The 21,130-nt window shown below is 44.8% G+C and overlaps 2 protein-coding genes across 4 annotated transcripts in view; one reads left to right on the top strand and one right to left on the bottom strand.

The window, feature by feature from the left end:
* Window positions 1-1,524: 1,524 nt before the first annotated feature.
* GRP (gastrin releasing peptide) lies at window positions 1,525-16,281 on the top strand. Of its 3 annotated transcripts, none has more exons than XM_082417991.1 (3): window positions 1,525-1,665; window positions 7,324-7,547; window positions 13,600-16,281. In XM_082417991.1, exons 1-3 carry the CDS (start codon window positions 1,527-1,529, stop codon window positions 13,651-13,653), a joined length of 417 nt encoding a protein of 138 aa, XP_082274117.1. In that variant the 5' UTR covers window positions 1,525-1,526; the 3' UTR covers window positions 13,654-16,281. The 3 variants fall into 3 exon arrangements, with proteins under 3 accessions (XP_082274117.1, XP_082274116.1, XP_082274115.1); XM_082417990.1 differs by having other exon boundaries at window positions 7,324-7,566; window positions 13,621-16,281; XM_082417989.1 differs by having other exon boundaries at window positions 7,324-7,566.
* The window catches only part of RAX (retina and anterior neural fold homeobox), a 22,718-nt gene continuing 17,860 nt past the window's right edge, over window positions 16,273-21,130 (bottom strand). The window contains exon 4 of the mRNA XM_082417975.1: window positions 16,273-17,240. The gene's annotated coding sequence lies outside the window, so the exon portion shown is untranslated. The remainder of the gene's footprint in view (window positions 17,241-21,130) is intronic.

The raw sequence follows: 21,130 nt of genomic DNA, 5'->3' as shown, positions 1-21,130 counted from the left end.
AGAGCCTGGGAACCCGGAAGGATGGAGTCCAAGCCAATTGTAGGCTTTTTTTCCCCTTGATTTTCACCCGGGGTATTCCCTCAGGATAGTATTACTCTATCGCTTGGCTAATAATAGTGATCTTGAAATTAGCATTTAACCTTCTAGCCAGACACATGCATGGAAATACTCTTCCAAGCCCGAGAATACTCAGTCATGCAATATGCACATATCCTCTAAGAACGGCACAGATGTACTGAATCACCAGATATCCCGAAAGATGTATGATTTCAACCTAATTGGTATCAACGCCCAGTTCTGACATGGAACACCAGCAGGAACCAGCGAGGCCGTTCACCAGCACTCGGTGAGGAATAGGCACGCAGGAGCGCGCCAGCACACCCCCAGCTCTGACAGCCGAATCGTGGGCAACAGCGTCCTACCAGCTTCTATTCACTGTTGCATTGCTATGGTGCCCACCCCCTTTGTATCCATGGCATTGAGAACCTCGGGGGTTGGGCCGGTGACCATTCCTCATATCTGAGAACAGAAGGAGCTGGGGAAGGTTGGGCAGCTCTAGAGAAGTGTGTAAATGGCAGTTTAGGGACAGTTTGAGCTTTCTGGTAGAGGCAGCCTAGGGAAATTGCCACAAATGCTTCATCTATTACGTGGGTGCCGTATGCTGGTGCAAGGACCCAGGAGTATAGTAAAACTATTGTTAGTATTGTTAACTCGGATCACGTTACATGCCTTTCCTGCTCCAGCCTCCGTCGCACCCTACAAATGGGCAGGGACGCCTCCGAAACCCCAGGTGGGGTGAGGGTCTTACTGGCGGCGGAGAAGCGGCGGCGCCCTGTGGGAGGCAGGCAAAGGTCGGGAGGTTCGTGGGCAGGGACCGCGAGGAGGGAGATGGTCCACAAAGGGGGAAAGTCTGAGAATCAGAGGTCCTTTGCAATCCGGGCTCCGGTCCCCTCCAGCAAAGCCCAGCCTAAAAGCCTCCATCCTTGGCGCACATCCCTCTCTATCTCCCCCACCCCAGCTGCGCCCCTCGCCCCTGGGGTCAGGCCGCGGGGTCACTGCTCCGCCTTGCAGGACCCGAAGGCAGCTAAGGCGGGAGGCGCCCCGGTGAGGCTGCGGAGGGAGGAGTCCCCGAAATTGTGCTGGAGCGAAGGCGTCGAGGATAGGAAGACCTAACCCAGGGCGAGGAAGGCGGACGGGACTCCGAGGAAGAGAGAGAGGGGACAAGGTACGCTCAGCCTTTTCAGCACTCGGCAGGAAGATGCCTGATTTTCGGAGACCGTCGTCCCAGCGCTCCGGCTCGCTCTAGGGAGACGTCAGAGCGCTGGGGTCGGCGGCGGAGGAGCCCCCCCGCCCCCCCGCCCGGGCTTGCATATAAAGTCGGGGCGTCGTGGAGGCTGCAGCAGTGGCGCGGGCGGCGGCGGCGGCGGCGCTCCTCTGAGGTCCTGGTCCTCCGTGTCGCCTCTGCGGTGAAAGCGCGCTCTCCGCCCAGCCTCGCCGCGGCGCTCCGAGGGCTTCCCGCCGGGACCATGCGCGGCCGCGACTTCGCGCTCGTCCTGCTGGCTCTGGTCCTCTGCCAGGCGCCCCGGGCGCCGGCCGCCCCGGTGTCGGCGGGCGCAGGGACCGTGCTGGCCAAGATGTACCCGCGCGGCAACCACTGGGCGGTGGGTGAGTGTCCGGCGCGCTCTAGTGCTGGCGGGAGCAGCCAGCCGAGGGGGCCAGTCTCCCCATCTCTCAGCTTTTCTGCGGCTCTGCGTTGGGGGCTGGGTTTGCTCCGACCTTTCTGCTCGGACGCCAACCCCGTTCTCCCAAAACTCCACCCTGCCCTTCAGTATCCCAGGAAGCCGTCGGTCCCTCGGCAGCCTCCGGCTGGTCCCTCGGTCCTTTCCCGCTCTCTTCCCTTCCCCCCACCCCAGGACACCCGAGCCAGCACGCAGCTCTCCAAAATCCCAACCGTACGCGGAGATCACCGCCGCTCCGCATCTCCCAGCAGCTCCTTTTATCCGTCTAATCACAACCGTGTCTGGCACGGTTCTCTCCCTGAGCAACTTTGAGGAGCTGGGTCCCCGAGCGCGTCTCGGAGGGCTGGTCCAGCCTGGCGGCTGCGCCTTTACGCCCCGGCAAAGCCACAGGTGTGGGACGCGGGGCGCAGCGCCCACCCTGGGTTTCAAATCTGTTCGGCAAGCAGCGCCTGAATCCCACCTCTATTTGGGGCTCGCCTGAATTTCCTCAGTCCTTCTTTGCCTTGCAGCGATTTTCTTTTCCTTGCCCTTTGCCCAACCCTCCCTCCTTCCATCCGGCAGGCTCGGTGCTCCGGGAATCACACCTGGTCTCCACGCTGATCCCGGGTCTCTGTCCCCTAAGTCCTCGCTTTTCTCCGCCTCTCTTGACCCGAGACCTCACCCTCTCCCCTAGCTCCTTCCCTCTTTCCCCTGCCTACAAGTCCTGCTTTCCAGGCACGGGCTTGGAGGTTCGCTCGTCCCGGCCCCCGGAACCGCAGCGGCTTGGACCGGGTCGCGGGCCGCGGAGCGCGCACCCGCTGCTTCCCCGCAGCTGGGAGGCAGGTAGCGGCCCCGCTGCTTCTCGCTGCTCCAGCATCACCCCGGGGCTCTGGGCGGCGCCGAGCAGAGCCTCTGGCAAATGGTGCCAAGCGTTCGACTTCCTCAGACAGCTCCCCACACAGCCATCTACGACAACCCTAGCATTTCCCGGGAAGCTGGTCGGTCCCTAGAGAGATTTAAGGCGGGGTGTGTGTGTGTGTGTGTGTGTGTGTGTGTGTGTGTGTGTGTGTGTGTGTGTGTTTCACGATTTCCTTAGTCATCTACTTAGAAGTAGCGGAGGGTGTGTTGGAAAGATACTTGCTAATTCAACTCTCAGAGGATTTACAGACTCTCGGCGTGAAGACTAGGATGAATTTAGAAGATGGGTGAAGCTAGAACTGCACGTCCTCAGCTCCTGTGCGTTGTGTAGGTTTCCCTCAGAGAAATGAAGCGCTCTGGGTTGCAATAGACTAGTTTTCATTATTACTGAAAGAATCATTTGCCAAGTCTTGGCAACCCCAGGGATGAAAGTATTTGTCATCTTTGAGGGACACCCGGAACCCAGGAGCCTGGTATAGAGAGGAAGGGTTGGGATGGGTGAAAACCCTTGCACTTCCAGAGAGAAGGATACTTAGAAGATGTTAAAGAAGCCAAACCTAGAATCGATACTTAAAAAGGGCTCCTGGGAGTTTAGATCAAGCGGTCATTGTCCAGTGCGGCCAGCAGCCGGTGGGCTGGGAAGGTAGAATGAAACTTCCAGACTTCCAGCCTCTTTTTGCTCATCCATGTTTTTGTACTAAAAAGACTTATTGTTAAGGTAACCCTTGCAGGCTAAACGCAGGCCAAGAGAGTTAGCTGGGAAGCTGTAACCATGGTATTTCTGATGCAAGCCAACCCTGATTACTGTGGTTCCAGAGAACATCAGTCCCCAGGTCAGCCACTTAATCACCCTTCATGGTGGTACTTGGGCATTCCCAGCCCCAGAGTGTACTGTCCAGTGACACCCCCAAATTGTCTTATTCTCTTATTGTTCTTGAACACACTCTTTTTCCTTTTTCTCCCTTGACTAACTGTGCAGAGTTGATGAAGAACAAGGAGAAGAGGGAGGTGACATAGAAAATCGCATTTAGATTGAAAATGACGTTGCAGTTGAGCAAAAGTTTGCTTTGGGTGGACATGCCCTCTGTTGGAATGTGAGCATTCACAAGCATGAATGCCATGTTAGATTTTAAATTGAGCTTTCTGCTCTAAGTAAATGCCTGTCCTCCTCAATCACTGAAGACATGGAGGTTAGTTTTAATTAATGCAAACGAAAGCTACATATTGCTGTCCTAAAGAAGCTGTCAGCAGAAATTTGCAGGTTTGTTAAGTGAATTGCTTCTTCCAGCTGAGAGAAACGTGATGTGGCCATGGAAAAACAAGTTCCATGGAAAAACAAGTTAACAGACTGAAAACGTAACCAATTCTTATCTGTCTCGATGTTCATGGAAATGTTTTGTGTGCGATGAAAATATAGGTCAACACTAAAACTGGTAACTATCCCCTGTGCACCCATGAAATGTTTCTGGTCGTGGTTCTAACTCTGATGTGGAGCGTGCCGTGGAGGGTTGAATGCTGAGCACCAGTGTTCAGCTGCAGAATGGCTTTACGTGATTGTGCTACCCAAGCTACTGTGAAATACAGCTGAAGTATCACTCCAGAAAAACTAGCTCTTAATACTGAACACTTTCTGTCTTAATGGATATTTTCTGAAGTTAGGATAATCTTCAAGTATGGAGCTCAAGAAAATTCTTTTCTGTTGCAAACCTGCCATTTTAGTGGTATTTTTAAGTGATTAAAAAGGACAAAAGCTTCCCCCCCCCACCCCTGGCAAGGTTTTCTTTTTTTAAGTGCCTATCTTTTGATCTCCATTATTATTATATGGATACATAACAAATGATGATGGGAGAAGAGATGGAAGTGGGCATATCGTCCACGTTGCCATGGAGACGATTATTTGGTTGACGGCAGCTAGCTAAGAAGTGCATTAGGACCCAGGGAACGTGTGCTTCCCTGGGATGTTATAGATGGCGCACTTTCCTTAGAAAAAAGAAAAACATCTGTGGTCTAGGGGAGGGAGTCTGAACACCCGTCCACCAAATATGCAAATACTGAAATTCAGTACAAGGTCCCAAAGATCTATGTTAAATCACCCACAGAATGGAGGCCCATTTTAGCCTTCCATTGTAGAAAAGTCACAGAATTCTTCAAGCATGACAAAAATGAAGTTATTTGTAAAAACATCTCCATCATCCCTCTGCTTCATTGCCAATAACGCCTTTCTCATTTCCAGCATCCTAACCAGATGATAGGCAATGACCGAGGACAAGAGCAACTGAGGTCATTACTGGGAGCATCAGATTCTAATCCCACTTTCCCATTATCATGATTCAATTTCCTCCATATATATAAAGCCAAATGATTTGCTACTTCCTGGGAAGTTGTGGAACATAATCATTGTGATGGCTAAATGCAAAGTTATTTAGTGGATATCTGGGCACCAAGTTCACCAAGCAGATAAGTGAGGAGCCAGTGTTTCAAGATTCCAATGCTTCAGTTGGGACGGTGTCCTTAATAGAGTCTTAAAATTGTGTGACGTGTCAGGTCCTAAGTGACTTGGCAAAGATCACACTGCAATGCAGGAAGACCTCATTTTCAGGCTCCCTAATACACACAGAATTAATTTTTCTGAGCCGCATAACTGAGTCATGGCATAGTGATATATGATCTCCATTCCTTTTGATAACATTAGAAAGCCTTTGGCAGACCTTATCCTTATTTCCAGACCCCAGAATGATTTCTAACTGCCTTATATCCTTAGGAAGTTCAAAGACACTTCAAAGCAGTATAACATCGTAGGGTCCGGACTGTGAGTTGATTTTAATCCCAGCATCTTTACTTGCATGTATGTGACTTTTGGCAAGTCTCGTTTTCATCAAATTTATTACAGTGTGGATCAAATGAAATAATATGCATTTAAACATCCTGTGAACTGTAAATACACACACAAGCAATAAAGTTACTGTGAGGGCTTCTCTCTTGGTGGACAGAGCAGCTGGGAAGGGGCCTCCTTCCATTTGCAGTGACTGAGGTCTGCCACATACTATTTTCATGATGCTTGCCTTACATACTTCTAATGCCAGTCAACACTGGAGCCACAGAGAGCTCTTTCCTTGTGAGCTTTAAATCAAAAGCACCATAGTTTTATTAGTGTTAGAAATTTGAAAATGCTATAAAACCCAATTACAGAGAAATGGAGAAAATCAACTGAGGAAAGTAAATAAGATAATGTGAGTATATTCAAGCAATGGGCTAAAATGTAAAGAATACAGACCTTAAATTCCATGCTCTTCTGACCCTAAGGCTATCCCCATTTGCATACATGAATTTCCGTGTTTTTAGTGGTTTGGCCTCCTGCACAGCAACTTTTATTTGTTTATATGGCAAATGCTCATCTCTGGAGCTAATGATAAACTTTGGTGACCATTTTAGACCTCCAAGAGAAAATTCTGCATTTATATGGCTGAAAAGTGTTGGCCAAAACTTGTCTTCAACCTGTGTTTCATTACAAACTGTAATTTCTAGGTGCAATTTCTATAGGTTCAGTCTCAGCTAAAATTCTAAGAAAGTTTAAATGAAAAATTCCTTTGCTACATTTGTATTACAGATAAGAGGAAAGCAACACCTTTTAATTAATTTATTTATTTTTATTTTTTAAAACTTTATTTATTTATTTTTGGCTGCTTTGGGTCTTCGTTGCTGCGCGCGGGCTTTCTCTAGCTGCCGCGAGCTGGGGCTACTCTTCGTTGTGATGCGCGGGCTTCTCATTGCGGTGGCTTCTCTTGTTGCGGAGCACGGGCTCTAGGCGCTCAGGCTTCAGTAGTGTGGCATGTGGGCTCAGTAGTTGTGGCTCGCGGGCTCTAGAGCAGTTGTGGTGCACAGGCTTAGTTGCTCCGCGGAATGTGGGATCTTCCTGGACCAGGGCTCGAACCCGTGTTCCCTGCATTGGCAGGCGGATTCTTAACCACTGCTCTACCAGGGAAGTCCGAGCAACACCTTTTTAATCACACAAAGAAAAGCACGGAGACTTTTCTTTTCGGGAGCAATTCAAGATTGACTGGGGTAGATATTCGAACGCCATCATTCAGCTGGGAATAGAATTCGGTGCACACAGAAATGGTGATAGAATTTTAGATATGGAGGGTTCTTTCGATGTCATCTGGTCCAACATGTTCATTTTATTGCTGATAAAATTGAAGGTTCGGGATGCTAAATGACTTGAGAGAGGTCACCTGGCTAGTTCGCAGAGGGGCTGGGACCAGACCCAGGGCTTCTGAGCTGCAGTTCTGAATTCTGTCCATTCATTAGGCGTTCTGAGCAGGGATCAAAATCTGTCAGTCGTTTATGAACTAACTCCTAATAATATCAATAAAATGCTATTTATCCCGCATTTAGGAGAAAGCAGCACAAACACAATTGGTGCCCTTTTAATTTCTTGTTCATTCATTCCCCTGCGTTCAATTTGTGGCATTCTATTTTTGTTGGGTTTGTTTTGAACCAGAGTATATGCTTATTTTATTTTTTTATGAATGTGGCATTGAATTTTTTTTTAAATTGAAGTATAATTGACATACAAAATTATATAAGTTACAGGTGTACAACATAGTGATTCATAATTTTTAAAGGTTATACTCCATTTACAGTTATTATAAAATATTGGCTATATATTGTTTCTGTTTTTGAACAGGACACTTAATGGGAAAAAAGAGCACAGGAGAGTCCCCGTATGTTTATGAGGGAGGGAGCCTGACGGAGCAGCTGAGGGAGTACATTCGCTGGGAGGAAGCTACAAGGAATTTGCTAAGCCTCCTAGAAGCAAAGGGGACCAGAAGCCATCAGCCACCTCAACGCGAGCCCCTGGGCATTCTCCAGTCTACTTGGGATTCAGAGGACAGCAGCAACTTTAAAGACGTGGGATCAAGACTCAAAGGTATAATGAACATACTGGGGAAGTGGGAGCGGGGAGAGGAGGGGTCAGGGGGGTAGGAGGTGTTTGGGGAGAGTTGGAAGGAGGGGAGATTTGAGCAGGGAAGAATAAAACTGTTCAGAGGTAAGACTTCACAGCAACTACATAGGGCTGGCATCAGTACACACTCAGAAAATGAGTGGCCAATCCTCATGCTAGCTTTTCTTTTCAGCATATCATAAATGATTTTTCCTCTTAACACATCAAACTCCAATTTAGGAGTTTTGTTAGCAATTGTGCATTGATAGGATTTTTTAGCCTACCAGACCCTTCCAATATATTTTGATAGTGAGGCCATAGATTATTTGAGTTGATCCCTGTGGATCTATAGATATGTTTATTTTTGATGAACACTAGTGGAAGGGCCTATTCACAGATGCTTTTGGAAGAGAGCATTCTTGTTTGCTACTTTTGATGCAAAATAGTACTCCTTCATATTTGTTCCCAGATTACCTAGTTTGGGTCTCATCCTAATATTTTAAAACTTGGTGAAAATATCTCAGGCCAACTGATCTGTTCAGTATATGATTTTATAGAGGATAGGGGGAAAGAATTATACCAAATTGGCATTGTTTAGCTACAAAGACAGTAAATGAGATAAAAGAGAGAATAAAATTTATAGGAAGAAAGCAAGGCAACTGAAAATGATGTGATTCTCATTAACTTTTAAGAAGTTTCCATGAAATTTATGATAAAAGGCAAAAATAATCATTACAATACTCCTAATAATAACAACTGCTAGTTTTAGTGAGTATTTTTTATAATCCAAGTACTGGGTGAAACACCTTACCTTCATCCATTTCCTCGGGTAATGCTCACAGCAGTCTTAGGAGAAAGATTCAGGAAGATTCTATTATTCTCTCCATTTTAGAGGTGAGGAAACTGAGACCAGTCGTGTAGCTTTTCAAGGGAAAAGCCCGTGCTGTCTGCCTTGGACAGTCCACTGCCATGTGAGGCATCTTCTGGGAATAGACCTCATTGATCTTAAATATGAAGGATGCAGAATGCAGTAGCAGCTTTCCCTCTCGATGTTTCTGGCAATAAATAATATTGTGTTTCACTCACAGACCTTGGGGAGTTCATGCCATTCCTCTTTCATGGTGGTTAAATCTGATTGATGACCCCTTAACAGAGGCTCAGGGCTGGCGTGGCCAAGCCTCGGATGGTTTCTCCAGAGGGAGGCTTTATGTGTCACCGCTCTTCGGTCTACTGTGGATTCTCTGTGCTAAATGCAGAGCCAAAAAAGTTCCTTTGTTGCATTAAGCACCTAGAGAGAAAGTCTCTGGTAGCCTTTATTCAGAAAGAAAATCAGGATTAAATCAAGCAATACAGAAATAAGTATCAACTTTGTACAGAGCCCTGAATGACTGATTCTCTTGTCCACACCCTTGTCTGTGAATAGATCACGTGGTTCTAAAGGCTCTTGGAATTTGTGATTGACTTCTTGGGCCCCGGCTGGCCTGGCCTATTCTTGGCCAATTGCTTTGCTGGACTTCCTGTGGGTGAACGTCCAACAGCAGTGCCTTCTCCTTGGTCTGAAGAGTAATAATGATCACCACCACAAAACCCTCTAAAATAACTTGACAAACACTGAAATGGACTTACCCTCATAGCTCATTCATAAAACAGCCTCCCACGCCCTATCATGTTATTAATCTATAGTGCTTCATTTTGACCCAAACAATACCCACTTTGAATTGCTTTATTCCCCCAAACTTAGCTCTGCATAACTTTGGAATGTTTTGAAAAATGCAACTCCTTCCTCAAGGTTCAAAATTTTTCTGCCATCTTCAGAAGGACATTCTGTAAACTTCGAAGGCAATTGCAAAAGAATATCTCCAAAAAGGTCTCCGAGCAGCAGTTCTATAGGATGGAGTGGGTGGGGAGTCACAGAAAGTGACAGCTTTAAGGGGACAATATTTATCAGTATACAGTGTGAGCTGGAAAAGTCATCTTTTTCTAATCAGGCCTTGCTTTTCTATTATATCTCTTTATGCTTTGTTCCTCTTTTTACAAGCTCAGAAAGCCCATCTCATTTAATTCTACCTCAGATTGAATAACTAGCTATGGCACACATTGGTACCATTCTTTTGGATGTATTTCCCAGCAATATGAAAAACAAATCGAACACTTAGTTTAGTCTTTGCAGAAACCAAAACAGTTTATCACTTCTCTTGCTTTGGAAATTCCACCTCGATGAAAGTATGTTGATATGAAAACTGAAAACATCCTACAATTATCTTATTCACAAGGAGGAAGTACCAAGAGAATCATTCTGTTAGAAATCCTTATATCTCTCAGTGTTAGAAAGAAGTTTAATAATTTAGCTGAGCATTATCAGAACTAGCGGCAGGGATTTTCAGAGGCTGCGGACTTTTCTTAAACTTAAAAACTATCCACATATACTCCCCTCTCCCATTTTAGTAATGAAACATCAAGTCCTGTGGCCAAATCTCCCAGAGCCGGTTAGAAACTGAGCATCTTCCTACATTTTGATGACAAAGATATTTACTTGATTCAGAAAAGATTCATGTAAAAGTGCACTGAATCTAGACGCCTATGTCACGGCAAACAGGAAGTTTTTAGCAACAATTACGGCCAACAATTTTCAAGGTGAACCTAAATCTTTTAACTTTACCCTTCTCACAAAAGTTGATGGAACTTTTACCCTGTGGTTTCTCTAACATGAAACAGTGTTTAGCTCAGCTCCAGGTCCTAATCCATAATCCTGGATGCGGCTGTGGATTGTCCTGAGTTTCAATGAAGGTTGAGGTTGGCCTTTGGGTTCCTTTTGTAATTGGGACCCAGTTCATTGTTTTGTTTTGTTTTTTTTTAAATTAATTTATTTATTTGTTCTTATTTTTGGCTGTGTTGGGTCTTCGTTGCTGAGCACGGGCTTTCTCCAGTTGCAGCGAGCGGGGGCTACTCTTCGTCGCGGTGCGTGGGCTTCTCATTGTCGTGGCTTCTCTTGTTGCGGAGCCTGGGCTCTAGGCACGCGCAGGCTTCAGTAGTTGTGGTGCGCGGGCTCAGTAGTTGTGGCTTGCAGGCTCTAGAGCGCAGGCTCAGTAGTTGTGGCGCATGGGCTTAGTTGCTCCGCGGCATGTGGGATCTTCCTGGACCAGGGCTCGAACCCGTGTCCCCTGCATTGGCAGGTGGATTCTTAACCACTGTGCCATCAAGGAAGCCCCAGTTCATTGTTTTTTGAAGCCTAGAATTTTTTCTCTTATTTGGTGAGCATGAGGAAAGGGAACTGGGGAATGCATTGCAGGAGGTGTTACGGAAAGGAAGTAAATGTACAAATTTGCTCTCACTTTTAAGGGAGAGATCCCACTGTCCCATCAGATCAGCACAGAGAATAGAAAGGTTTTATTTATTAATATGTGAAATGCTCCAACGGAAGCTCCAAATATAGGGAAAGCAACATACGGTCAAGAGTAACTAAAATGCTTCTGATTACCCCGTTTCTGTGAAGGCGGGGGCCAGCTTCACTCCGCTGCCTCCCACCTCAGAAACGCCGCCTCGCAGTCACAATGGCCAGCATCAAAAAATCTACACACAATAAATGCTGGAGCGGGTGTGGAGAAAACGGCACCCTCTGGCACTGTCAGTGGGAATGTAAATTGATGCAGCCACTATGCAGAACAGTGTGGAGGTTCCTTAAAAAACTAAAAATAGAACTACCATACGACCCAGCAACCCCACTACTGGCATATACCCTGAGAAAACCATAATTCAAAAAGAGTCATGTACCAAAATGTTCATTGCAGCTCTATTTACAATAGCCAGGACATGGAAGCAACCTAAGTGTCCATCAACAGATGAATGGATAAAGAAGATGTGGCGCATATATACAATGGAATATTACTCAGCCATAAAAAGAAACGAAATTGAGTTATTTGTAGTGACGTGGATGGACCTAGAGTCTGTCATACAGAGTGAAGTAAGTCAGAAAGAGAAAAACAAATACCGTATGCTAACACACATATATGGAATCTAAAAAAAAAACAAAACAAAAAAACGGTTCTGAAGAACCTAGGGGCAGGACAGGGATAAAGACACAGACATAGAGAATGGACTTGAGGACACGGGGAGGGGGAAGGGTAAACTGGGACGAAGTGAGAGAGGGGCATGGACATATATACACTACCAAAGGTAAAATAGATAGCTAGTGGGAAGCAGCCGCATAGCACAGTGAGATCAGCTCGGTGCTTTGTGACCACCTAGAGGGGTGGGATAGGGAGGATGGGAGGGAGACGCAAGAGGGAGGAGATATGGGGATATATGTATAGCAGATTCACTTTGTTATAAAGCAGAAACTAACACACCATTGTAAAACAATTATATTCCAATAAAGATGTTTAAAAAATAAATAAAATAAAATTAAGAACCTATCAAAAATAAATAAATAAATAAAACAGCTCCTGCCCACCCCTAATCATGGACCCCTCTCCTGCCTCCAAGTCCTTGATCTTCCTAGGTTACAGAATTTGTCTTTTCCTTGTCACTTTACTTCCATTCTCTTGAGTCAAACTCACAGATTCAATATTTTGAGCCAACATAGGGGACTTCCATGCATCTTGTCCCGTATCCTCAGCTGGCCCCTTTTGTGACCAGTGGCTCATATTGTGAGATGTATGGCAGCATCTTCAGGCAGCCTGGTGACCCTTAATAGTGCAGCCCGGGCTCCTGGAGAAAAATGAAGCTAATTGGTCTGTGTGGGAATTGAACCCCAGGCCCTGGTTTCATTATCACCTGGTCAAAACAATTGAGCCACAGAGCAGATAATAACTGGTCTGAGAATCTCAGTAATTCCTTTATTAGAAACAAATGGCTGGTCTGGACGTTGGGGAACCTGAATTGCCAGAGAATCTTGGAAAGTGTAATAAGCTCTCATCTGGATGAAAAGTGTTTTCTCATCTCAGAGGGTAAAGGGTGCTATATGGGAACAAAGAAGTGTTTTAAAAGTAGAGCTACTCATTCTTCCTTCAGTCTTAGTTAATTTGAACAGAAGCCACAACAAGCCAACCACAATAAATTTAGAACTGGCAGAAACCCAAATTAGCTCCTCTTCCCAAGTTGCCCACACGACTACCATTTACAGTCATGGGTTTATAATGTTGAATTGCGTAATTCATAAACTATCTTTGATTTGTGGAATGAGGCGTTGCCAAAGAAGCAAAGTAACAATTAAGATCCCACATTCCTTAGCAGTCTTCCTACTCAGCTGCTACTTTACTAACAAATTCCTGGGGATAATAAATTTAATTTCCAACTTTGGTCAAACTATACCTGTGTAAATGAACTTACGAAACAGAAACAGACTCACAGACATAGAGAACAGACTTGTGGTTGCCAAGATGGGGAGGGGGTGGGGGAGGGATGGAGTGGGAGTTTGGGATTAGCAGATGCAAACTATTATCCATAGAATAGGTCCTACTGTACAGCACAGGGAACTATATTCAATATCCTGTGATAAACTATAGAGGAAAAGAATATGAAAAAGAATGTATGTGCATGTATAACTGAATCACTTTTCTATACAGCAGAAATTAACACAACATTGTAAATCAACTATGCTTCAATAAAAGGAATTTAAAAAAATAAAGTTTTCCTTAAAAAAAAACCAAATATATATATATATATATATATATATACACACATATGTAGTCATATCAGGGCACAAGTTAAGCTAATATAACAAAAAGACCCGAAAATATAGTGGCTCCCCAAAAGGAGGAAGTTAATTTCTCTCGGGGGGCAGCTGTTGTTCTCAAGCATCAACGTGCTCAGAGTCACCTGGAGGACTTGTGAGAGCACAGGTGGCTGGGTCCCATCCCCAGAGTTTCCAGTTCTGTAGGTCTGGGGTAGACCTAGGAATCTACCTTTCTACCAGTCTCCCAAGTGATACTGATGCTTTGTTGGGATGGATTTACTTTTAGCATTAGACTTTGGCATCACTAACTACGTTCGCTTAACTCTTTCTAACATTTTTTTAAGTTGGTGGACTCTCTACTCCAGGTTCTCAGCGTGAAGGAAGGAACCCCCAGCTGAACTGATACTGACAATGGTGGCCTCCCTCAAAGAAGCAAAACAAAATCCTCAAGAGACTGCGTTCTATGGGCATCAGTTCTACTGGGTCATCAAGTTTCCTTTATGCAAAATACTTAACTACTCTTGTATCTTTCAACTTTGACTAAAGTCATGATTTTCAAGCAACATCTTCTGGTTTGAACTTGTTTGCTGTGAATAATTGTCCATAAAGAGTGTTCCAATTAATGTTCTTTACATCTAGGTTATTTGTCTATTAGATTCCAGTCCTTGTTACCGTTCACAATAAAAGCTTAAACATATTGTCCAAAAGGCAGGTAGTTTTCTTATTTCAATTCCAAATGAGAGGACAGTGATTAATACTGAGATTAACAAACAGGTTGACAGTGAACTTGTGTGCTCATCGATGAAAGCAGGCTGAATTTTTAGCTTTGCTCTCTGAAAGCCACTTACTGATTCCTTGTAGTGACTTAGAGCCTTTATAGATGCCACTTACTACAAGCTCAGACTTTTTTTTTTTTAAGTTTTCTTTTTTTTTTAAATTAATTAATTAATTTATTTATTTATTTATTTTTGGCTGTGTTGGGTCTTCGTTTCTGTGCGAGGGCTTTCTCTAGTTGCGGCAAGCAGGGGCCACTCTTCATCGCGATGCGCGGGCCTCTTGCTGTCGCGGCCTCTCTTGTTGCAGAGCACAGGCTCCAGACGCGTAGGCTCAGTAGTTGTGGCTCACGGGCCTAGTTGCTCCGCGGCATGTGGGATCTTCCCAGACCAGGGCTCGAACCCGTGTCCCCTGCATTGGCAGGCAGACTCTCAACCACTGCGCCACCAGGGAAGCCCAGAAGCTCAGACTTGCTTTATCGTTACCCAGTCGGATGGGCTAGGTTGAACATAGAGGCTGGCCTTCTTCATCACATAATAATTCCCATCTCTTCAGCCCTTACCATGACTAGGTATTTTGCTGATGTTACTGATATTCTCCTCAGAATAGTTTCATAAGCTGAAAATGATCCTTCTCAATAGCTAAGGAAACAGAGTTAGGTCAGCTGACTTGTCCAAGGTCACGTAGTAGATGGAACTGGGATTCAAACACCTAAAGTCACCAGATTTTCTGTAGCATTTGACAGTTTTTCTATTACCTCATTTTGAGCCCCTCTTTCAGTATATTTAAGCCTAGCAAGTAGCACTATTTCTTCAGAATTCCATTGCCAGCCTGAGAGAAGTAGTCCCCGGAGCCAGACTTAGTCAGCTCCACAGCAAAGAGAGATAATGGGTTCCAGAGATTCCCTTCCATTCTCAGAGAACATGGCCTGGCGGTTCACAACACTCCCCAGTTCCATTTTTATCATGACATTCACACATTAACAGATTTTAAAGCGTCTTTGCCATATGTCTGGATTTCCTTCATTTGGGGAAATCACATATGAAATGGTGAAGAGATTTATCTTGCCTTTGTTCTGATTATCAAAGAACCACATAAGATGTGAGGTGTTCTAATTTCTTTTAAAATCACGTTGATTCCCAACTTATCCAGAGCCAGACCAGGGAAAATATGTGAGGTGTGTTTTCAGTGTCCTGCCACCTTCCTCTTCTCGGGACGCCCTGGGCCTCTTTCCCAAGAACTCGATCCTGAGCTGAGTGCACTAAAGCCTGCCATGCAGCTGAGGATGAAGGGGAAGCCCTATCACCAGGATTCACCCTCCAGTAGGACACTCATAAAGATGAAAACAACCTTCCAGACCCAGGGGACATTTCTCCAAGGGTGGCATTTCAGGTGGCGCGAGGAAGACAGTGCTTCTGGAATAACCCCATCTAGACAGTCACTTGTTTGGTTGTTTCATGAGAGTAGATGTGATCCTGTGTTTCAACTGCAATCATTTTTCCCTCATGTGCCCTGACCAAGACACAAGAACTGCTCACTTGAATCCCTTGACCCTTGCAGGCACCTAAGTACCAAGCCCTGGTCAAGACTAGAATCCCTTTATCCATTTATCTGTCCTTGAATGGATAAAGAAGATGTGGTACATATATACATTGGAATATTACTCAGCCATAAAAGAGAATGAAATAATGCCATTTGCAGCAACATGGATGGCCCTGGAGATTATCATACTAAGTGAAGTAAGTCAGAAAAAGAAAGACAAATATCATATGATATCACTTATATGTGAAATCTTTAAAAATGATACAAATGGGGAATTCTCTGGTGGTCCAGTGGTTAGGACCCTGCGCTTCCACTGTGGGGGGCCTGGGTTCGATCCCTGGTCAAAGAACTAAGATCCCGCAGGCTGCGTGGCATGGCCGGAAAAAAAAAAAAAAGATACAAATGAACTTATTTACAAAACAGAAACAGACTCACAGGCATAGAAAACAAACTTATGGTTACCAAAGGGGAAAGGTGAGGGGGAGGGATAAATTAGAAGTTTGGGATTAATATATACATACTACTCTATATAATAGATAATCAACAAGGACCTACTGTATAGCAATACTCTGCAATAACCTATATGGGAAAAGAACCTGAAAAAGAATAGATATATGTATATGTGTAGCTGAATCACTTTGCTGTACACCTGAAACCAAACAACATTGTAAATCAACTATACCCGCCCCCCCCCCAAAAAAAAAGAAAAAGAAAAACGATTAGAATCCCTTTACTTAAGAGATATAGCTTTCCCTACACGGAGAGCTTTCCTGAACACTTGTTTGCAAGTGTAGTCCCGTCACCTATCTGTGTGGGCTTATTGGGTCAGGGAATTTTCAGCTGCAGATAATAGCATCCACCTTGAGTTGTTTAAGTAGAAAAGGAAAACTCCAAAAAAGCCAGGTGTCCGATAGGCTGATGGGATGGCTGCCATGTGCTCTGCTACCCCTACAGCATTCTGCAGAACTGCCGGAGTTAGCACTCTCTTCCATTGCCTCTGCCACTACCTGTGCCCCTGGCGTTATGCCCCCCAAACTCTCTCCCACCCTTGGCTTACTTCCAAATCAGAGTTTTGAATGTCTGCGTCTGATTGGTGGAAGCTAGCCTGCATCTAGCAGTGAGGGAAGCTGGGAAATGTAGTTTTTAGGGTTCTACTTTGGGAACATGGGATGAAAATTGTGGGACCAGCCAACTAAAAATTGGCACTTGCCATCTGCTTCTACAAGGATTAGGTCACTAGCCACTGCAGTCGCTGACCTTCAACACACCCTGCAAGGAGTTCAGGAATGAGGCACTCTGTGCTCTGGGAAAAACTGGAAGAACAGATTTTTAGATAGATATTTTCAGGAGAAGATTTTTATGAGCCCAACTCTTGCATTTCCTCATATCTATAAAAACACTAAAATCATTAATGGAAACACCTACTCCTCGTGACCAGCAGTAACCTTCTTGTGACTCGCAGCTACTTTCTGCCAAAATGTTTGCTTGATTGTCCTTATCCTTCTTCACCAAAATCACATACATACCGGCCTCTCTGCTTACCTCTTCGGAGCAGTTCCTCAGAGCGTCTGAGAGGCTGTCTTCCAGGATATAGTCCTCATTTTGCCCCAAATAAAACTTAACTCACAACTTTCACATTGCACTTCTTTTTTTTTTCAGTCGACAGACCCTATCAAAAAGAAGAGAAGGTGTTTAAAAGATATGGTCAGCCACAGGTTACAGATGTCCCCTGCCCCTTGTGCTCAAAAAAGAATTTCCTCTTTGATTTCTGACCATTCCTATTCTAGAGAAGAGTTAACACCCAGCCTGGGATTCTGGGAAGGGAAGACTCTGGTGGCTGTTGTCTCCAGCACACAGCCTAGGTGTGTGCACACAGCAAGGAGAGGAGATTGCTTTCAAGAGGTGACAATATTTAGGAATTCTTGCAGCGAAGTGAGATAATCAAGAGGAAGAATCCAAAAGGGAAGAAAGCAATAATAATTGCCTTCAAATTTGCTCTTTTAAAAACACAGTCTTTTTATTTTTTTTAAGCGTCACAGGGTGAATTGCTCTGGGTAAGTTAGCGGTCTTTGCTTATGATCAGAGGTTCAGTAACACACTCAGCAGACATTTCAAGCAGTGCAGTACCATTTCTAGCCCCACAATGCCCACCTTCCCATTCCTATTGGGGATATATGATCACCACAGAGCATCTTAACCTAGCTCAGATGTGTAGGGAGTAATCTAAGTAACATGTGGGATTTACATAATTCATTTCCTCAACCACAGGCTGCTTTAATCAGAGAGTACGAGATAGCTCTTCAAGGGAAATCCACAGTGATAAACTATTGCCATTCCCAAAGCAGAAAGACCGTGTGAATACTGCTGCAATGAATGTGAGAATGCAGATATCTCTTCAAGATACTGATTTCATTTCCTTTGGGTACCCAGAAGTGGGATTGCTGGATCATATGGTAGTTCTAACCATGGCTCTGCTACTCTTTGCCCTGTGATCAGACCCATTAAACTAATTAATGGATAATGAATAGATGATGCCACATGACTCTAGATGGAAAAGAGACTATTTTGTAGACCTTCAGGAATGACCACTGTACCAGTTAGGATACCTTTGGATGTTCGTAACTGAAAGCCCTCAACTCAAATTGGCATAAAAGATTGATTTATTATTTCATATACCAGAACTCCAGAGGGAGGTAGTATTCAAGTTTGTTGAGTTCAGTTTAATTCAGTGACCCAAATACATCCTCAAGGATAGGGGTCTTTCCGTCTTCCCACTCTGCCACCAGGGTTCAGATTTATCCTTAAGCTGACTTCTCTCATGGTCACAAGATGGCTGCTGGAGTTCCAGCTGTCACATCCAGACAAGACAAAATTCAAAAGAAGAAGAAAGGCCACTTCTTTTCAGTCTTCTCCTGAGGTCCTTAAGTCCCTCACACCTCAGTGACCAGCTGGGTCACATGCTTGCCCTAATCTTACCACTAATGAAGAGAACCACACCACTATGACTGACCTCATCGATTTGGATTTACCCATTGAGTCACGTGGGAGGAGTGTCAGGAACCTAAGCAAAGACTCTCTCAGTAAGGAAGGAGGATGGAATGGATGTGGGAGGAACTTTCAACAGCGTCTTAAACAGGCATGAACCTCATTTCATGTGACCTCACACAACCCTGGTTCTAGCAGGATAACAATTTCAAACATTTGTCACTGATATTAAGTGTAAACATGCTGGGTTTTATTCCATTCTCAGATGCTCATGTAAAGTCCTTTCAATAGTTTTAAGGCCACGAGTCCGTTAGAGCAAGCGACAGTCCGTTTCTCTTGCTGGAAGCACTTAGGTTGTGACTGCAGTTGACAGGTCGCTCCTGGCTTTTTTTTTTTTTTCAGAATTTTTTTATTTTTTTATTTTACTCCACACGTTTGCTTTTTTTTTTTTTTTTTTTAAATGTTATTTATTTATTTATTTATTTATGGCTGTGTTGGGTCTTCGTTTCTGTGCGAGGGCTTTCTCCAGTTGCGGCGAGCAGGGGCCACTCTTCATCGCGGTGCGCGGGCCTCTCACTATCGCGGCCTCTCTTGTTGCGGAGCACAGGCTTCAGACGCGCAGGCTCAGTAGTTGTGGCTCACGGGCCCAGTTGCTCCGCGGCATGTGGGATCTTCCCAGACCAGGGCTCGAACCTGTGTCCCCTGCATTGGCAGGCAGACTCTCAACCACTGCGCCACCAGGGAAGCCCGCTCCTGGCTTTTGACTGAGCCTTTCTCATACTTTACTCCTTCCTTGCCTTGCAAGACAAGTGGCCGTGACTAACCACATAATAGTTCCTCTGACTCTACCGCTGAAATTAACAGAAATGGAAAGGAAATCGAATGGTACTCTCCTCTACCTGGCAATTTCCCAAGATGCCTCAGCTAGAGATAGCTTCCATGGATAGGCTGGGGGTTGAACTGGAATTTGAAAAAAAATTAAAAATAAAAAAAATACAAACCGCCCAGACCATATTGTAGAAGGAGCTCTTTTCTTTTCACTTAACTCCTGGGGATGGAGGGAGAAAAGAAAAGTGAATAATGTGAAAAACAATTTAACTTAGTAGTCAGGAACTGGCAGCCTGCTGGTTAGATGTTTGCCTGGGCAGTGTCTTAAAAATGAGAATTAGTGACAGAAATTTCAATGTCAAGGGATTTCACATACGAATCTCCCTGTGGCAGGGAGGGGCTCACATTCTCCACTTTGCCACAGTCCCCACCATGCCCTAGTGCCCCCCCCGCCTGCTACATTTGTTTACATTACCTGCCTGCCCAGTGAGAGCTGAGAGGATGCACAGAACCTGTCAGCCCATCACTCCTGTGCTAATCTGTGACACTCAGCATACTATTTGGTATTTCAGCATGCCCCTATTAAAAAGCAACTAGTCTGGGGAAAGAAAATTATTTGCCCTTAATGTGTTAATCCCATAGCCCAGGCGGAGAAGACCTGCAAAGGTAAGGAGGTCGCCACGGGAACAGGCTGCCCCTGCCCCCTTCTCCTGCCCCACACTTTCATTCTCTGATGAGAGCCTTCTTTCTCAGTCCCCACTCAGCCCCCAGGAGGAGCGGCTCCCAGACTTGCCTTCTGTCTGCCTCTCCATCTTCCTGACATACACCTGACTGTGTAGCTCCCTTCCCTGTTTTTATTTCTTCCTTTTTCCAGCACCAATCCTCCTGTCTCCTCCATCACTAGGGTCATAAGGTCACCTTCTTCGCCGTTGGGCACTTTACCATGAACTACTTCCCCTTGGCTTCTGGCCTCCTCATTGTCTTGGCTTTCTTCCTGCCTCTCGGCCTCCTTCTCTGTGTCTCCTTCACAGCCTCCTCCTGGTTCCTGTTGAGTCCTGGGAGTTCTCCAAGACTCCCTTTCAGGCTTTCTTCTCATCTTTGACCTTCTCTGTAGCAAACTACTCACACGACACCACAGTAACCCCAGGTTCCTGCTCAGCACAGATTTCTCCTCTGAATTTTCTTTTAAACTGAACAAGACTATCTGACGTCCAGTTATTACATATAAAGCAAGCCTCAAATTTACTCTAGTTCTGGTCTTTATTCCTTCATTCTCTCTTTTTTTGTTTGTTGCATCATTTCTTTTTTTTTTTTAAGATTTTTTTATGCGGACCATTTTTTAAAGTTTTTATTGAATTGTAAATTTACAATTGAATTGTAAAATTGTTACAATATTGCTTCTGTTTTACGTTTTTGGTTTTTTGGCCACGAGCCATGTGGGATCTTAGTTCCCTGACTATGGATCGAACCGTTACCCCCTGCATTGGAAGGCGAAGTCTTAACCATTGGACCACCAGGGAAGTCCCACATCATTTTGATAATATTTGTGTAGATGACATTTACGTTCTGTTTTGTCACACTAAGTCCCACATTTGTTTCATCCTAGTTTTATAAACTGCATATATTCATGCTCATCCACAGTTCTTTTTTTAAATCTTTTTTCTAATTGAAATATAGTTGATTTACGATGTTGTGTTAATTTCCGCTGTATAGCGAAGTGACTCAGTTATAGGTATACACAGTTCT

The sequence above is a fragment of the Balaenoptera physalus genome (assembly GCF_965194825.1).
Source record: "Balaenoptera physalus genome assembly, chromosome: 12".
NCBI classification, from domain to species: domain Eukaryota; kingdom Metazoa; phylum Chordata; class Mammalia; order Artiodactyla; family Balaenopteridae; genus Balaenoptera; species Balaenoptera physalus.
Note: the sequence above shows the minus strand (reverse complement) of the source record. Positions and strands in the feature narration are given on the sequence as shown.